The 18630-nt window shown below is 41.8% G+C and overlaps 1 protein-coding gene and 1 long non-coding RNA gene across 3 annotated transcripts in view; one reads left to right on the top strand and one right to left on the bottom strand.

Annotated features, from left to right (window-relative positions):
- LOC132540219 (uncharacterized) overlaps positions 1-18630 on the bottom strand; it is a 994902-nt gene that overhangs the window by 335609 nt on the left and 640663 nt on the right. The window lies entirely within an intron of this gene.
- Positions 1-18630, top strand: part of RNF145 (ring finger protein 145) — a 104982-nt gene that overhangs the window by 10472 nt on the left and 75880 nt on the right. For both annotated transcript variants that reach the window (XM_060198070.1, XM_060198067.1), the window contains exon 2: positions 8173-8291. In XM_060198070.1, coding sequence (XP_060054053.1) covers positions 8173-8291 — 119 coding nt within the window. The remainder of the gene's footprint in view (positions 1-8172; positions 8292-18630) is intronic.

The raw sequence follows: 18630 nt of genomic DNA, 5'->3' as shown, positions 1-18630 counted from the left end.
CTCTGTATTATAACTACCTATTAAAACTCTTGCTGCAACTATCTATCCTTCATGTGTGGGGAACTTTAAGTACAAGCAATTGAAAATTTATCTTAATACTACCTAGAAATGGAAGAAAATGATATTCACCTTAAGTAAATTTATAAACACTGATCTCAAAAACTATAGTTCTATTGAGCTGTCACTTGAACAATTGTGTAATCTTATAACTTCAGGGGGAAAAACTAAAGAAAACTGAAAAATGCGGGACCAAATTATTTTTTTGATCACTAGCACAGATTTGTTAAATAGCAAATCAAAAGTAATATGCTTTAGTAACTGAATAAAATGGAAGCAATTTACTAAAACTCCCAATTTTTATAATGTATACTGATAAAGAACTAGCCTGTGTTATAAGCCTATCATTTCCATTTGAATGCTTGGATATCATTTAATTAATAACAATAAAACTTAAAGGAAAATATTCAAAGTTAGTTCAGAACAATGGATGTGAATAACAATTAAAAGTCTGTAATTACCCTAACTACAAGCAATAAAATGGAAACAACTAACTTTTAAGATTTATTTTCAAACAATCTACATCTGATTATTTGTAAGTTGTAGGATAATTAAGAAATAAGCCTCTCCATCTTCCATTTGAGGTGCAGAATGATTGCTGAATAGCAGTAAAACTAAGAGAAGATATCAAAATTACATAAGGAGATTCTGATAATCAGAAATAGATTGCTTAGAAAGTTAGATCAACTCTGATGGTGGATGCATCACTCCATTTTGAAGTTGTATAGGCTAAAAAAGTAAAATTTAGCATTTGTTTGGAGTTACAAGTGTGTTGGGGGGAGTTCTAGACCATAGAGATAACTCCATAGAAAGGATTCTGGGAGTGCCCATGCTGGCTTTCCAGAGAAGGGAACATAGCAGAAATTCTCTGGTCAGGAACTGCTTCCTGGGATCTGTGACTACTGCTCATTCCTTATGATTTTCCACTTCCACTTAGTGATTCACACATGTATCTTTACTAAACACCAGACCTACATACATAGCTACTGAATAATTCTGTGGATCTTCAATAATGCCTCAGACTCAGTATGTCTAAAGCTTAACTCACCACCCATCAGTCTTTCCTGGTACACTACATCTGCATTTTACTCAGCCATTCATGGCCAATATTGAGAAATCAGCCTGTGCTGTTTCTTTCCTTTGACCACTTCCCCACTTATAATCAATGTCCTTTCAATGTTACCACCTTGACACATCACAAAGATGCATTCTAAAAATCTGAAGGCTGGATCTGCTGTAGGTGGAGCTAGAGACACCGGCACTCTCCCATGTCCGTGGAGAATGCGGGCCCCGGGCCAGCAGGGATAGAAAAGCCTGGGCTGCTCAAGCGCTGCGCTGGTTTTGCTGCTCTGAGAAAAGGCCGGTGTGTGCCGCCTGCATAGGGCTTGATGGCCGCTGCCTAGAACATTGCAACCACCCGGCTGAGGAGCACGCAGAGGAGCTTCGGAACAAGATTGTGGACCAATGTGTGAGGCTGCAGTTGCAGAATGCTGGAATCACCAAGTATGTTGCTGAGGTCCCTCCGGTAATCCGGTAAAGAACCAGAAAGCAGTGAGCACAGCCAGTGCAGCGGCAGAGCAGGTCATCCAAAGGCTGGATGGAGTCTTGTGAGGAGTCTGAGAGAGAGGAGCAGCGGCTGCTCGGATAGGTGCATGGTGAACAAGATCGGGCCCACCAGAGTATCCTGAAGCAGCGAGGTCACTGGGCGGAAGTGCTACAAAAGCTGGGCACCATTCGCACCAGCCTGGTGGGCGTGCTTACCTATCTGGATTACCTCCAACTGATTCAAAAGGAGCAGGAGATTTTTGAGAGGTCTGAGGAAGCAGAGGGCAGGAGTCGGAAAAGTTAAACTTTAGGAAATACACTCAGAGCTCACTACTGATGCAACTCTGGGTAGCAGCAGTGCTTGGGTCTCTCAGGCACAGAGGATGTACAGGCACAGAGGACTGAAAAGAGGACTATCATCCCCTTCTTGCAACTGTCAGATGATCAAAGGACCGTGACCAATGCCAAGAAGTCTGAAGGCCTATACAGACGGGCCAGAGCTCTTTGATCACTGGCCCAATGCCCTGGTGGCCACCTTCCAAACCGGACTGCACTTCTGGAGAGTGAATTCCAAAATAGTTGTGCCTGCAAGGTAGGTGTGGCCTTGGGCCAGCTGCCTGGCAAGGGCTCTGGCAATGACTCTTAGCTGTTTCGGGGTGTCTCTCTCCTTCTCCGGCAGGGTGTCCTCCAGGGGAAAGGCAACGGGCTGGTTCTTTCTCACTCACGACAGGGGTGATACGAAGTAAAAGACACCAGGGGACTCTTAGCGTGAATCTAGAATCTGAGTCCTTAGAGTCCCAGAATCCTAGAGTCCCTTTATTGGCAAAGTGGACATGAGTTAAATAGAAAAGCAATCAAGGTAATTATTGTTGCAATATGACAGAAATTACAGGTTTCTTAACAGTCAGCATGCCCCTAAGGTAGGGGGTTGGTATGACAGGAATTGATGAGATACAAGACAGTTATTTTCCATAACACAAGCAACTTAATTATCCAAAGGTATTTGAGAGAAGCATAGGGGTTAAACCCGTAGGGTGAGACAGAGAGAAGATGGATATCAAAAGGCCATATAGTTTGGAATTTCTCTTGTCTGGGCTCTGAGGTGTGTGATGAAGTGTGTGATAAGGTGTGTTCTTCTGTGATCAGAAGGTGACTTTGAATAAGTGAATCTGCAGCCATGTGGCCTGCAGTTAATGGAGGGAAGTACTGGGGTATCTGTGGGCCTGAGAGTCAAGAAGGAAAGAACCAAGTCTGAGTTTCCCCCCTTATGCTCACCTCGGTTGAGAGAGACTTACCAAGAGGTTATCTTCTCAGACCTCCATCCAAAGATGGGGGTGGTTCTCCCTATGCTCTATCAGGCTCACACATGTTCCCAACAAGCTGAGCCACAGTGCCTTCTTTTGCATCTTCTCCCGATGACCAGGAATTCCAGTTTTCCCACGGTGGGCAACATGAGTTCCTGGTGCTATTGTGTTGCTCAGGTTAGCTGGGTGTGCTTCTGGATCTGCAGCTGCCGTTCTATGAGCCTGTGCTTTGTGCTCCACACCCACCTTGGGTCCTTCCCTGGGCCTCTCTTCCCAGTCTTTGCTGTGGCCAGTCAGACTATTTCCATTGCCCGCTGTTAGCCACAGGGAAGCCAGGTCTGACGACCACCACCCTTTCAAGCCATGTTCTATTCCATACCCTTTTCTTAGTTGTTGCCTATGCCCAGTTTTAGGAAGAGTGAGGATCTATCTCAGATCTGACTGCAATTGTTAAATATGTTGTCTGCAGTGGGAAGCCTATTTTATGAGCTCTAGTCTCCCAAATCAACCATGTTTCAGCCCTTCCAAGGATGTCTAGGTCACCATTTTGTCTCCAACTTGGTGCCTGGTATATAGTGAGTACATAGTTAATAATTGGCAAGTAAGTGGATGGATGGATGGATGGATGGATGGATGGATGGATAGATAGATGTGATAGATTATTCTGCTTTTCAGTCTCTTGCCCCAACCTTCTAGCATATGAAAGTGGTTCTTTGGTGGAAGTATCTATGACTGAAACGCTTAGCCTCTTGATTCAGTGCTTCTCAATCCTTTCCAAGACATGGCACATAGGGAAAATATTTTTCTAGAACACAAAATACAACCCATTAAGAATTTAGAACTCCTGCCAGGATTCTTCTAGTGAGGGGAATATGGCAGGAGGTTGGGATGTCCATGTCTCATCCAAGACTCCCTGCCCCTATCCAGAAGATTCAGGGAATCCTGTCTGTGGGTAAACTGACTTCAACACAGCAGCAGCTCTGCCTCAGACCTGTGAGCCAAACTCCAGCCTGTGCCCACCTGGATTCAGGAGTGAAGACATCAAGCCAGAAAGAGCCAAGAGAATAAGAAAACCAGCCTTACGGAATATGTACATCACTGAAGGTTTAAAAAGAAAAATCTGAGGAATTTTTTTATGAGGGAATCAAAGCACTTATAATGCTTTATTTGTTTTTATCTTGTCTCCTCGCCCCCACCAGAGGACTGCTCAGCTGTAGCTCATTTGGGGCACTGAAACTGGAGCTTCAGGCAGGCATGAAAGTTTCTTTGTGTCACCCTTATATTATCTCCTCCTCCCTTGACTTTTTTTTTTTAAAAAAAATATGTCCTAGCAGTATAGAAAATGAATATGTCAGTGGTCCAGGAGGTGGTGGAGTGGATAAAGCACTGGACATTCAAGTGTGAGATCCTGAATTCAGTCCCCAGCAGCATATGTACCAGAGTGATGTCTGGCTCTTTCTCTCCTTCCTATTGAATAAATAAATAAAAATCCTAGAAAAAAAAAGAAAATGAATATGTAATTTGTGTTCTGACCAGAATTTTTATGCCTAGTAATTAATCCTAGACTTGCTTCACCGCTTGTGAAGTGACCCCCCTACAGGTGGGGAGCTGGAGGGCTGGAACAGGGATCATTGCATGAGTTCTTGCACTTGGTTTTATGTGCACTTAACCCAGTGTGCCACCTCCCAGCCCCTCCCCCACCCTGTTCTTAAATTCAGCAATTACTTGTTTTATATATTTGAGTGAACCTAAATTGGGAACATATATTTATAATGGTTATGACTTTTTGTTGGATTGATCCTTTGATCATTGTGTTGTGTCCCTCTCTATCTCTACTGACTTTCTCTACCTAAAGTGTATTTGAGAACAGAATTTATGTTCCTCCTCTTTTTCCTGCATTTTTGGGTTGGAATATCTTTATCCCTCCTCTTACATTAAGCTTTCATTAATCTTTTCTTTGTGTGTTTTCTGGAGATATATGTAATAGATGGATCTTGTTCTTTAATCCATTTAGCTATTCTGAGTCTTTTTATACCGTTCACATTTAGGGTGATTACTGATATATACATATGGTTTACTTCACCCATTCTGATTTTTTTTTTCCCTAAGGTTGTTTTAGATTCTTGATTCCTTTCCCACTTGCTTCTATCATTCTGTCATTTTGTGTGGATGGGTTTCTATGATGATTTCCTCACCAGTTTTGCTTGCTCTTTCCATTGTTCTCTGTTCCTTGTTTTGTATTGTATTGTGGTTACTATAAGTATAATAACTAGAATATTACAGCTTTGGGGGGGTAGGAAATAATAAACAAATTTCTTTGTCTTCCTTTGATTGTGAAGTGGTTGAGGATATGATTTATAGAAATACAGATCTGATGACTAGATAATCAAAAATACATAAAGATAAATCCTGGACTTATGAGTGGTCATTATGTAACAGTAATTCTATAACATAACTTTACACTGTAAAAAAAAATAAAAGAAAAAATTATAATAGCCTTAAATAAAGGAATAGGAATGAAAGTAATTGATCTATATAAAACTGTACGTCCCCAAAGAAATGAATTCCTAGGAGTTGGGCGGTAGCCCAGCGGGTTAAGCGCAGGTAGTGCAAAGCGCAAGAATGCGTGTGGGATCCGTGTTCAAGTCCCCGGCTTCCCACCTGCAGGGGAGTCGCTTCACAGGTGTGGTGAAGCAGGTCTGCAGGTGTCTCTCTTTATCTCCCCCTCTCTGTCTTCCCCTCCTCTCTCCATTTCTCTCTGTCCTATCCAACAACGACGACATCAATAACAACAACAACTACAACACTAAAAAAACAAGGGCAACAAAAAGGAATAAATATTAATTAAAAAAAATAAATGAATCCCCATTTTTCTGAAGTGCACATAGAACATTCTCAAAGATTTCCATATATTGGGGCACAAATATAACCTAATAAATATGTGAATATTGAAATTATAAAAATTATCTTCTCAAACCATGATAGTATAAGTCTAGAAATCAATAATAAGAGTGAAATAATAAAAATTTTAAAAATGTAGAGACTGAACAACATGATTTGGATAACACCTGGGTCATCAAAAAAGAAGTAAACTAGAGGCCAATAAAAATTAAAAGACTGGGGGTCAGGTGGTAGTGCAGCAGGTTAAGCGCGTGTGGCGCAAAGCACAAGGACCAGAGGAAGGATCCTGGTTCGAGCCCCCGGCACCCCACTTGCAGGGGGGTCGCTTCAAGGCAGTGAAGCAGATCTGCAGGTGTTTGTCTCTCCCCCTCCTCTCTCCATTTGATAATATTTGATAGAACCACTCTATCCATTAAATCCCTCCCTTATTCTTTTTTATTGTACTTTCCTGTTTCTGTTGTACTATTCTTCTGCTTTTTGCCTTGATTAGAATGTGTAATCCTTTTTTTTTTTTTCTTATAGGACTCCTTTCTTACAAGGTGGGGTTGATAGTGCCAAATTCTTTTAGCTTTTGAATGTTTGAAAAGATCTGTATTTCTGCCTCACATTTGAAGGATAATTTTGCAGGACATAGCATATAAATATATCTTATATTTTAGTATTTTGAATATATCATTTCATTCTTTCCTTGCCTCTAGGGTTTGTGTTGAGAAGTCTAATGAAAGCCATACATTTGTATGGCACTTCTTTCCTTTCCCTTGCTGCCTGCAATATTTTTTTCTTCTTCTTGAGTTTTAATCATTTTCTACACCATTTTTTAATTTTTCTTTATTTGGGGAATTAATGGTTTACATTTGACAGTAAATACAATAGTTTGTACATGCATAACATTTCTCAGTTTTCCATATAATAATACCACTCCCACTAGGTCCTCTGTCATCCTTTTTTGACCTATACTCTCCCTTCACGTACCCCAGAGTCTTTTGCTCCAATACACCAACTCCAGTTCAGGTTCTACTTGTCTTTTCCTCTTCTGATCTTGTTTTTCAACTTCTGCCTGAGAGTGAGATCATCCCATATTCATCCTTCTGTTTCTGACTTATTTCACTTAACATGAATTTTTCAAGGTCCATCCAAAATTGTCTGAAAATGATGAAGTCACCATTTTTGATAGCTGAGTAGTATTCCATTGCGTATATAGACCACAACTTGCTCAGCCACTCATCTGTTGTTGGATACCGGGGTTACATCCAGGTTTTGGCTATTACAAATTGTGCTGCTAAGAACATAGGTATAAACAAATCTTTTTGGATGGGTGTGTTGGGTGCCTTAGGATATATCCCCAGGAGAAGAATTGCAGGATCATAGGGTAGGTCCATTTCTAGCCTTCTGAGAGTTCTCCAGACTGCTCTTCACAGTAAATTGGGGTGGACCAATCTACATTCCTACCAGCAGTGCAGAAGGGTTCCTTTGACCCCACAAACTCTCCAGCATTTGTTGCTGCTACCTTTTCTGATGTAATGATATTCTGACAGGAGTGAAGTGGTATTTCATTGTTTGCTACTAGGTGGCAGCTATGTTCAAGGAAGCGGGACTCAATTTACCTTTTAGCCATCAGCTGCCTCAAATTACTTTTTAGCAACCACCTGCCAGCCGCTGCAAATTACCTTTCTGTATGTTTGGGGGCAGGTTAGACTGCTTTTGGTCAGGCGTTACCTTCTCTACTCTGGTGTGTCCTTGCCACCAGTCTAGTATACTTATACCCCTCAGCTCATGGACCAAATCTCAGAGGATCTCCCCCTCACAGTCAGCACTATGCTGCCAGGTGAGGTCTTCCACTACCAAAGATTTAACCACCACTTTTTTTCTAATACATCTTGAACTCCCAGATCTACAGTTTTGGTCCCTGATCAATATCTGGTTGCTGTATATAATCTCTTCTTGATCTCCCAGAAGTTAATAGAAATGCAGCATATCCCAAACTATAGATCTTCAGAAAAACCACTTCTTCCTCTTATACATTCTGTCTTTTATCTGTCTCTGTCTGCCTATCTGTTGGTATAGATGAGTATAAACTGCTAAGGTTGTTCAAGAAAAATGTTTGGTGTTCTGAGGATGTCCAGGGAAGGCACTTTTTATCTGTCTGCAATGCAAAGAAAGGCACTATTTAGGCATCACAACTTTCTACCTGCATATCTTGGAAGCTTGACCATCTCATTTCTTTGCCCTAGATGTTTAGGGAAAACAGGCAGTTGTGTGTGCCCAGGGTGGGGTGGGGGGTGGCCATCCTAATACAGGGGAGAATTTTACCCTTATTCAGAATGGTTGGAAATCTGATCATTTTTACTACTGTTCTCAAATACAGACTGTGCACCACCTTTTTGCCTGCACTGGGGGCAGACGATTCCAGTTGCCCTCTTCTTGGCATGCCACTGAAATCTGGAGGTCTCCAACGGGCTCCCCTCTTCTTCATCTGCCTTTCAGGTAAGGGTATAAAATGTAAATCACTGTGCTGTTTTCTCATTTCTGTGTCTTTTGTCATGTTCCCTTCCCCCACCTAAATTCTCATACTCCACACACTTCACCTGTTCTCCCCACTCTTTAAGATTCCCCCCTCCACCCCAAATCTCTAGCAAGCTGTCTCTGCTCCCTGAACATTGAGCCATCAGCCCTTTCTTGGGGTTCTCTAATGTCTTCCAAATACCGAATCCCTGCACTGTCCACAGTACACTGTCACCTTTTTATAACTTTCTGTACCTTATTTACTGTATACAAGGCCAAGTACTCTGATTCATTTTCGTATCTCCAGAATCTTGGAAAATACTTGTCACATCAAAGTCGGGTAGTAGCGCAGCGGGTTTAAGTGTACATGGCACAAAGCACAAGGACTGGCATAAGGTTCCCGGTTCGAGCCACCGGCTCCCCACCTGCAGGGGGTCACTTCATGGGCAGTGAAGCAGGTCTCAGGTTTCTGTCTTTCTCTCCCTCTCTCTATCTCCCCATCTCTAATTCACTCTGTCTGTCCTATCCAACAACAACAACAGCAATGACAACAATAATAATGACAACAAGGGTAACAACGTATGGTCAACAAAATGGGAAAAATATCCTAGAAGCAGTGGATTGGTAGTGCAGGCACCAAGCCCCAGCAATAACCCTGGAGGAAAAAAAATACTTGTCACACCTTATGACTTCAACAAAAGTTTGCTGAAAATAATGAAAAATGATGGAATCATCTTATTTTTAATCTTTGTAATATTGATTAGAGGTTAATACATTCAGTGCTTCTGAAAAGCTAAGTGTAAGAGCTGATATTTAGTCTTTTGGTTTGGTCTTAATTATTTAGATTTGGTATTATACTTGAGACATAAATTCTAAATTCTATAAAATGCTTATCTTCATGGAAAAATATTTGCAGCAACTATTTCAATAACTCCTTTTAATAGGAAATTTCCAGATTTTAGCCCCTGGGTATGCTTATAATATGTGCTTATAATCTGTGATACATTTGTAAGTAGGCCTCAATATAGGATGGAAATACTGAAAATATAGTAAAGTGTTAAGAATTCGTAGAAAGTCTGAGATAGTGCAGGTGGTTAGTGGAGGCTGGCCTTCACTGGGTGAGCAAGAAGAGACAATGAAGGTCAGACTGAACGGATACAGAGAAGGCAGCTTCTGTAACCCTGGCTAGTTTCTGCCCTCTAAAAAGATAGCCCCAACCCCCACCCCAGTGGTGTATCTTATGCTGAGGCTAAACTTTCCCAAACACAACTATGCAGGAAAGATAACAGTAACTAAGGCAACTAGACCCTGAGCAATGGGTACAAGTCCCCTCTTAACCTTGCAGCCTCTGTTTCTATAATGATGCTTTTTGCTCACAAGCCTGCACCCCAGAGTTATTAGAATGATCTGAGCTCCTGACCCACATATAAATAAAAGGCTCCTTTCTTCCTCTACCTACTTCAGCTTCAATCATCTTGATTATTAATAGAATTCCTTAACACTCTCCTTCCTTTTTTAAAATTGCCACCAGGGTTATCACTGGGGCTCAGTGTCTGCACAATAATTTCACTACTCCCAGTGACTTTTTTTTATAGGACATAGAGAAATTGATAGGGAAGGGAGATAGAAATAGATAGATAGGCAGGTAGACACCTGCAGCACTGCTTTACTGCTTGAGACACGATTTGGCGTAGATGGCTCGGCCATGTTTATGATGGAGATTACAGCATATTAAATCGAATCCACTGATGGTGAATTGAGCAGCTTCATCGACTGCTATATGTGTTTCTTGTAGGCAGATAACATCTGCCTGATGCTGTATCGCCAGGTGACCAATAAGAATGCGTTTGGCAGAGGACAGCCCCTCAACATTAAGTTGGAGGACTCGAAGAGCAGGACCAACAGCTTGAAAGCTGGCAGGAGCTGCTTGTTGCTGGCTTTGAAAGTGACTGGGATCCATGTGGATTCAGTCAGCTAGGAAGGATCGTCAGTTTCCCCAATGAATGGGTACTCACGAGATGCACCACGGGAAGGTCGATCCAATGCATCCCATGAAGAATCCGGCATGAAGCCCAGCCAGTCTATCTTGGCGTTACTCTCTATCGCACTCTGTCATTTCACAAACATCTCATAAAAACTGCAGCAAAGGTGGGCGCGAGGAATAACATCATTGCAAGACTGGCCAGCTCCTCATGGGGCGCGAGCGCTTCCACACTACGATCATCATCTCTGGCATTATGCTATTCCACTGCAGAATACTGTGCCCCAGTATGGTTCCGTAGCCTCCATGTCCATTTGGTTGATTCCAAATTATATTCCTCCATGAGGATAATTTCTGGAACCATCCATTCCACCCCGGTTCCATGGCTGCCAGTTCTTAGCAACATCGCCCCGCCAGATATTCGTCGGGATGCAGCATCATCTAAGTTCATTTCCCACGTCTACGCTCGACCGGACCTGCCAATATACGCGGATATCTTCGCCCACCCTGTTCAACGCTTGACGTCTCATCACCCAATCTGGTCCCCTACGCCTACACTGAACTTCTCTGTTTCAGTCTCTTGGAAACAGAGTTGGTAGTCAGCTGAGGTAGAGAACAAATACCTCATCACAGACCCCTGCAAGCATCAACCCGGCTTTGACCTAGCACGTTATGATTGGGCCCTCCTCAATCGCTATCGAACAGGCCATGGCCGGTGCGCCGCTATGTTCCATCGCTGGGGAGCCAGAGACGACCCGAACTGCCCCTGCGGCTACAGACAGACTATGACCCACATAGTCAACGACTGCCACCTCTCCAGATTCAAAGGAGGTCTCAGAGGCTTTGCATCGGGCTCAACCTGATGCTGTTGACTGGCTACGGAAGAAGGGCAAACGCTAGAAGAAGAAGACTGCTTGAGAAGCTTCCCCTCTGCAGCTAGGGGCCAGGTGTCATGCTGCGACGCGGAGGAGAGAGAGAAGAGATCTGGAGTGAAGAGGGAACACAATTCTTTATTTGAGCGGACACCTCAGAGTTGGGTGAGAGCGCAGTGGTTTGGGCCACATGGAGCTAGCCAAAATGGCCGCCTCACTGCAGCAACCTTCCCTGCGTCTAATCACCGAAGTGAAAAGCGGGCAAGAGAGAGGGCAAGAGAGCGGGCAAGAGAGAGAGGAGCGGAAGAAAAAGGGTTTTATAGGGCAAAAACCTGGAGTGACGAGCTGGGACAGGATTGGTTGGGAAGGGTACTTCCAGAATATCGTATTAACTCTCTCGGGAACTAGCACTAGCCTGAGGGAACAACCTGGCGGAACAGGCACTCCAAGAATGTCCCAACTCTCTCAGGAACTGGCACTAGCCTGAGGGGACATCTGCACAGCAGCCAGGGTCTTGAACCTTTGTCCTTGTGCACAGTAACGTGTATGTTCAACTGGATGCACCACCACCTGGCCCCTTGTACATCCTTTTTTTTTTTTTTTTTTTTTTGCTTCCAGGGTTATCACTGCACCACAAATCCACTGCTCTTAGCAGCCAGCTTTTCCATTGTTGTTGTTGGATAGGACAGAGAGAAATTAAGAGAGGAGGGGAAGACAAGAGAGGGGGAAAGACAGACACCTGCAAACCTGCTTGTGAAGTGACCACCCTGCAGGTTGGGAGCTGGGGGCTTGAACTGGGATCCTTGTGCCTCTCCTTGTGCTTCGTACTATGTGAGCTTAACCTGGTGCACTATCGCTGGCCCCCTCCATCCTTTCTAATGCCTTCCTGAAGATTTTATGCAATAGTCCACCTATCTATTTAAGGCTTGCATTAGTCTCTACTCATGCAATATTCACAAAGTTGAAGGTGGTTATGTTTTATAGCATGTTTTGCAGACCTCTGCAGAGCTTTTGTTTCAACAAGACAGTTACCACTCAGTGGTTATGAGCTGGGAATTAATTTTTTTTATTCCATTCATTCAACTCCATCAGTAAATAGTGAGAGAATTCAGATGTCTGAGATATAATAATGTGGAATTTTTAAAAAGCAGTTGAAATGCTTGACAGCTGAGACAGGGACATTTAAAATGCACATGACAGCAAACCAAATTGTGAAATGTTCTTTATATTCTTCATCAAAGAGATGTGCTCTGGAAATGGTTCCTTATTTCTGGGGGTGGATGGGGGTGGTGGTGGTGGTGGATACAATCTGCTCCTCACTTCCCACATTGATCCATTATAAATCACTGATCTTAGAGATATTTTTCCAGTTCAATATCTTTCATAACCATCCCTTTCATCTTAGTTATAGCAGCCTTAATGAATGACTCATCACATTGTACCTTATCTTGTGCAGCGATTCTTTATATAATATTCTGGCATTGAAATGCCAAAGGGGAGGAAAAGGCAGCAATGTACTAGTAAGTGTATTATAACCAGCTCTCTAAGGAATGAGGTTTGTAGTCCTGGCCAATTTCCATGGTGGAAATATTTCCACCAAGGCAGACTTCCACTTGATAGTACTGAATGAGGAATTGGAGCAGCACACACAATGGGCTTTCACAGGCCAGTGGAAACCACTCACCTTGATTAAAAAACTAACTGGAAAGATTAATTTTCTGCAAGCACATGTAAATCAGGATACTCTGAGGGCCTTTTATATACTTTTGTGATGCTAGGGCCTTGTGCATGATGATTTCACCTTTCCTAGGCTGCCTTTTTTTTTTTTTAAGAGGTGGGGAACAGGAGGTAGGGGAGGAAGGAGAGTTGCACCATAGCATTGCTTTACCATCTGTGGAACTCCTTCTGGTGCTGTGTATAGGTTAGGAATGCACTTGGGCCTGTAGTGTGTACCAGGGAAGAAGTGAATATGTCCACTTTTCTCTAGCACAAATTCTATGCTAGTCCCTTGATTGGAGATTGTATTAGGGATTTTTATGATCTCCCTGCTTCCTCTCTGGTCCTACCTACAGTTCTCCACAGATTACCAAGTGAGTGATCCTTTAAAGAACCCTAACTTGAGAGGGCCACCTGCAGAAATATGATGTGCCAAACCAAAGGCCATGCCCACAGTGACCCATGCATGCAGTTGTGCAGAGCTCAGGCTGAGCAGTTAGCCATGATCAACACATTCAATTGCATACACAGACAGTGGTTTTCCATCAAACACAAGAATGTGTAGAGTTTGTATTTATGTAAGAAATGGCCTAATGTGACCTCTGAAGGTCTGTGTGATCTGGCCCCTCTGCTTCCATAACTCTTCTGTGCAACTCTCTCCCTAGTTCACTTGGTCCCTGGTATACTGGGTTCCTTCAAGTCCTCCACCCTATCAGGCTCCACTCTTTCCATCTGGAAAGTTCCTTTCCCTGCTCTCTCCCTGTTTTCCTCTCTTTAAAAAAATGTGTTTATTTATTTACTTGATAGTACAGAGAAAAATTAAAAGACAAAGGGGCGATAGAAAGGGAGAGAGAGAGAGAGATACCTGCAGTCCTGCTTCATTGCTCATGAAGTATCCCCTCCTGCAGGTGGGCATGGGGGGCTTGAACTTGGGTCCTTTTTCATAGTCACTTGTGAGCTCAACCATGTGTGCCACTGCCTGCCCCCTAACTCCTTTTTTAAAAAAATATTTATTTATTTATTTATTCATTCCCTTTTGTTGCCCTTGTTGTTTTATTGTTGTTGTCGTTATTGAATAGGACAGAGAGAACTGGAGAAAGGAGGGGAAAACAGAGGGGGAGAGAGAGATAGACAACTGCATACCTGCTTCACTGCTTGAGAGACTCCCCTGCAGGTGGGGATCCAGGGGCTCGAATGGGGATCCTTACGCCCGTCCTTGCACTTTGAGCCATGTACACTTAACCCACTGCAATACCGCCAGACTTCCGAGAAGACACTTTTTAAGGGTGTCTTCCTTAATCTAAATTAAGTCCACTCAGTCTCTTTCATAGTGCCACAGACTTTCCCTTTCAGGTACTGCAGTGGCAGCTGTCAAGAGATTTCTGCTGTCACGGGTCATGCTTTTGTGTCTGGAAAACATAACCTAAGATTAGTTTGGTTTTAGAAATTAATATCTCATCAAGATTATAACCGTTTGACTTCTAACCAGAACATGGCTCAGCTCTGGCTTTTATTTTTTTAATTCACTTTATTTTTAAGCAAATCTTTTATATATTTATTTATGTATTGGGTAGAGACTGAAATCAAGAGAGAGAGAACCTGCAGCACTCACTGCTTCACAGCACTGCTTCCCCCACCCACATGCACACATATGGAGACTGGCAGCTTTGAACCCAGCTTTTTACACATTGTAACATGTGTGCACAAATGGGTGCTCTATCACCATACCCCTCAGCTCTGGCTTTTAGTGGTGCTGGAGATTGAACCTTGGCCCTGAGAACTTCAGGCATGGAAGTATTTTTATATAATCATCAATCTATCTCCCTAGCCCTAAATTTAAAAACAGATATCACACTGCTATATTGTAGTTAAACTATTTTTAGCTGCCACTTAATTTTTTTATTCGGGGTCAGTGAATTAGACTACATTTGTCTATACATGTGTATGATTTCCCAGTTCTGTCTAATAGGTGTCTGATGCAGAGTCTTGTCTGCTCCCAACAAGAATCCCAGTCCCCACTCCACCAGTCCCCTGATTCCATTCCCTCCCCAGAACCCCTTTCTTTGATGCAGTACACCACCCCCAATCTGAGTTTCACCCTGTGGTTTCCCTTTCTGACTCTGTCTCTGAAGTTTCACCTACATGTGGAGTCATCTAGTATTCATCCCTCTCTTCCTGACTTATCCCACTCAATACTTTTCCTTCATTTTCCTGAAGTGCTACATTTAAGGTAAGATATTGTGTAATGTGAGCCCTTTGCAAACTTAATTTTATGTTTTGTTTTTTTTTCTAGAGAGGAGACGAAGACTGAGAGAGGGAGAGAAAGATACCTGCAGACTTGCTTCACCGCCTGTGAAGCTACTCCCCTGCAGGTGGGGAGCCGGGGGCTCGAACCGGGATCCTAACACCGGTCCTTCCATTCAAGCTTATAAAATAAAATAAAATAAAAAAGAAGGGGGACCAGGTGATGGCACACCTGGTTAAGCGCTCACATTACGATGCTCAAGGACCCAGGTTCAAGCCCCTGGTCCCCACCTGCAGGGGGAGAGCTTCATGAGTGGTGAAGCAGGGCTGCAGGTGTCTCTCTGTCTTTCCCCCTTTCCATCTTCCCCTCCTCTCTCTATTTCTGGCTGTCTAATAAATAAATAAAGATAATAAAAATTTAAAAATTAAGAATTACAATAAAAAATAATAAAATGCAAAAAAACCTTTCATGCCAAAGACCCATGTTCAGTACCCCCACCACCACTATAAGCCAGAGATGAGTGGTGCTCTGATTTCTCTGTAGCTATCATTCTCTATCTTTCTCATTAAAATAAATAAAATATTTTTGAAAATTTAGAAATTATCATGCTTGCACTTCTAAATTAAATATCACATTGCTATATAGAGATTTTCCTACTATTTAAATATATATTTTTTATTGTCCTTAGTAAAAAAAAAAAAGTATATTTTAATAGTGATCATTGAATATACATACATACATACATATTCTTATGAATGGTTGAAAATAAAATTTGACAAAACTATACTTACCATTTGCAATGGATTTTCTTTCAAATTTCTTTCTTTCTTTCTTTCTTTCTTTCTTTCTTTATTTTTTTGCCTCTAGGGTTATTGCTGGGCTTGGTGCCTGAACTACAAAATGGACTCTTTTTTCTTATTGGAGGGATTAATGGTTTACAGTCAACAGGAGATACAATTGTTGGTACAATTGTAAAATTTTACAAGTATAAAATTTCTCAGATTTCTTCAAAACACTCTAACTCCTCAGCTAGGTCCTCCTCCACCATCATGCACCCGGCTGTGAAAGCACCCCCCCCATCACCCAGAGTCCTTTAATTTGGTGCAGTACACCAAACCCAATCCAAATTCTGCTTCGTGCTTCCCCTTCTCTTCTTCTTTTTTTTTTTAAATCAACTTCTATCTACGAGTGAGATCATACCATTTTCATTATTCTCTTTCTGGTTTATCTCACTTAACATGATTCCTTCAATCTTCATCTAAGATGAGGTGAAGAAGGTAAATTCACTATCATGAATAGCTGAGTAGTATTCCATTGTGTATATAGATCACAATTTTTTCGGTCTCTCAACTGTTGTTGGGCACCTAGGTTGCTTCCAAGTTTTGGCTACTACAAGTTGTGTGAACATAGGTACACACATGTCTTTTTGAATGGGTGTGTTTGTTTCCTTAGGATATATCCCCAGGAGAGGAATTGAAGGGTTGAAGGATAGGTCTAATTCTAGCCTGAGAGTTCTCCAGACTGCTCTCCAAAGGTGTTGGACCAATTTACATTTCTACCAGCAATGCAAGAGGGTTCCTTTGCCCCTCCAGCCTCTCCAGCATATGTTGTTAGCTATCCTTTGAATATATGCCATTCTCACAAGAGTGAAGTGGTATCTCATTGTTGTCTTTATTTGCATTTCTCTGACAATCTTCTTCTAGCGGTTGCCCTTCTTCCGTAGCCAGTCAACAGCGTCAGGTTGAGCCTGATGTAAAGTTTCGAGACCTCCTTTGAATCTGGAGAGGTGGCAGTCGTTGACTATGTGGGTCATAGTCTGTCTGTAGCCGCAGGGGTAGTTCGGGTCGTCTCTGGCTCCCCAGCGATGGAACATAGCGGCGCACCGGCCATGGCCTGTTGGAGCATTTTCCATATGTGTGTTGGTTTTTTGAATCTCTTCTTAGTGATATCCAGTTCATATTCTTTCCCCATTTTTGGATGGGGTCATTTTGTTGTTGTTGCTAACTTTGATGAGCACTTTATATATTATGGTTTTTAGTCTCTCGTCTGATGAATGATATATATAAAAGTCTTCTCCCAATTCTGTAAGGAGTCTCTTTGTTTGGGTGGTGGTTTTTTTTTTGCTGTGCAGAAGCTTTTTAATTTGATGTAGTCCCATTGGTTTATTTTTGTCTTAATCTTCCTTGCATTTGGATTTGTATAATTGAAGATATATATAAAATTTAGATGGAAAAGAGTACTGCCAATATTTTTCTCTAAGCATTTGATAGTTTCTGGTCTAAAATCCAAGTCCTTATCCATTTGGAATTTACTTTTTTTATAATTTCTTTATTGGGGGATTAATGTTTTATGGCCAACAGTAAATACAATAGTTTGTACATGCATATCATTTCCCAGTTTTCCACATAACAATACAATCCCCACTAGGTCCTCTGCCATCATGTTCCAGGACCTAAATCCCCACCCACCCACCCCAGAGTCTTTTACTTTGGTGCAATACACCAACTCCAGTCCAAGTTCTGCTGAGTGTTTTCTGATCTTGCTTTTCAACTTCTGCCTGTGAGTGTGACATCATCCCATATTCATCCTTCTGTTTCTGACTTATCTCACTTAACTTATCTCACTTAAAGCTCCATCCAACATGGGCTGAAAATGATGAAATCACCATTTTTATTAGCTGAGTAGTATTCCATTGTGTAAATATATACCACAACATACTCAGCCACTCATTTGTTGTTGGACACCTGATTGCTTCCAGATACGGGCTATTACAAATTTTGCTGCTATGAACATAGGAATGTATACACAAGTCTTTTTGGATGGGTGTGTGGAATTTACTTTTGTGTGTGATGAAGTGTAATGGTTATTTCATTCTTCTGCACATTTCAACCCAATTTTCCCAGCACCATTTGTTGAAGAGACTCTTCTTTTTCCATTTAATAGTTTGGTCTCACTTGTCAAAAGTTAAATGTCTGTAGGTGTGGGGAATTATTTTTGAGCTCTCAATTCTATTTCACTGGTCAGTGTGTCTATTTTTGTTCCAGTACAAAGCAATTTTTTATTACAATGGCCCTGTAATGTAGTTTGAGATCTTAGGGTATGATGCTCTCAGTTCTGTTCATTTTTCTCAAGATTGTTTTGTTGTTCTAGATATTTTATGGTTCCAAATAAATGTTTGTAGCTTTTGTTTTATTCTCTTAAAAAAGTTGGTGGGACCTTGATTGGGATGTCCTTAAATTTATATGGGTCTGGGTAGAATATTCATTTTGATGATATTAATTCTTCCAATCCATAAATAATGGGATATCTTTCCACTTCTTTGTATCTTTCTGTATTTCCTTGAATTTATAATTTTCAGTAGAAAAGTCTTTCACTTCCTTTGTTAGGTTTATTTTTAGATATTTAAATTTATTTATTTATTTTTGCTTCCAGAGTTATTTCTGGGGCTCAGTGCAAACCATGAATCCATTGCTCCTGGTATTTTTTCCCTTTTGTTGCCCCTCTGGT

The sequence above is a fragment of the Erinaceus europaeus genome, chromosome 9 (assembly GCF_950295315.1).
Source record: "Erinaceus europaeus chromosome 9, mEriEur2.1, whole genome shotgun sequence".
Taxonomy (NCBI): Eukaryota; Metazoa; Chordata; class Mammalia; order Eulipotyphla; family Erinaceidae; genus Erinaceus; species Erinaceus europaeus.
This window is presented reverse-complemented; position numbering and strand designations above follow the sequence as displayed.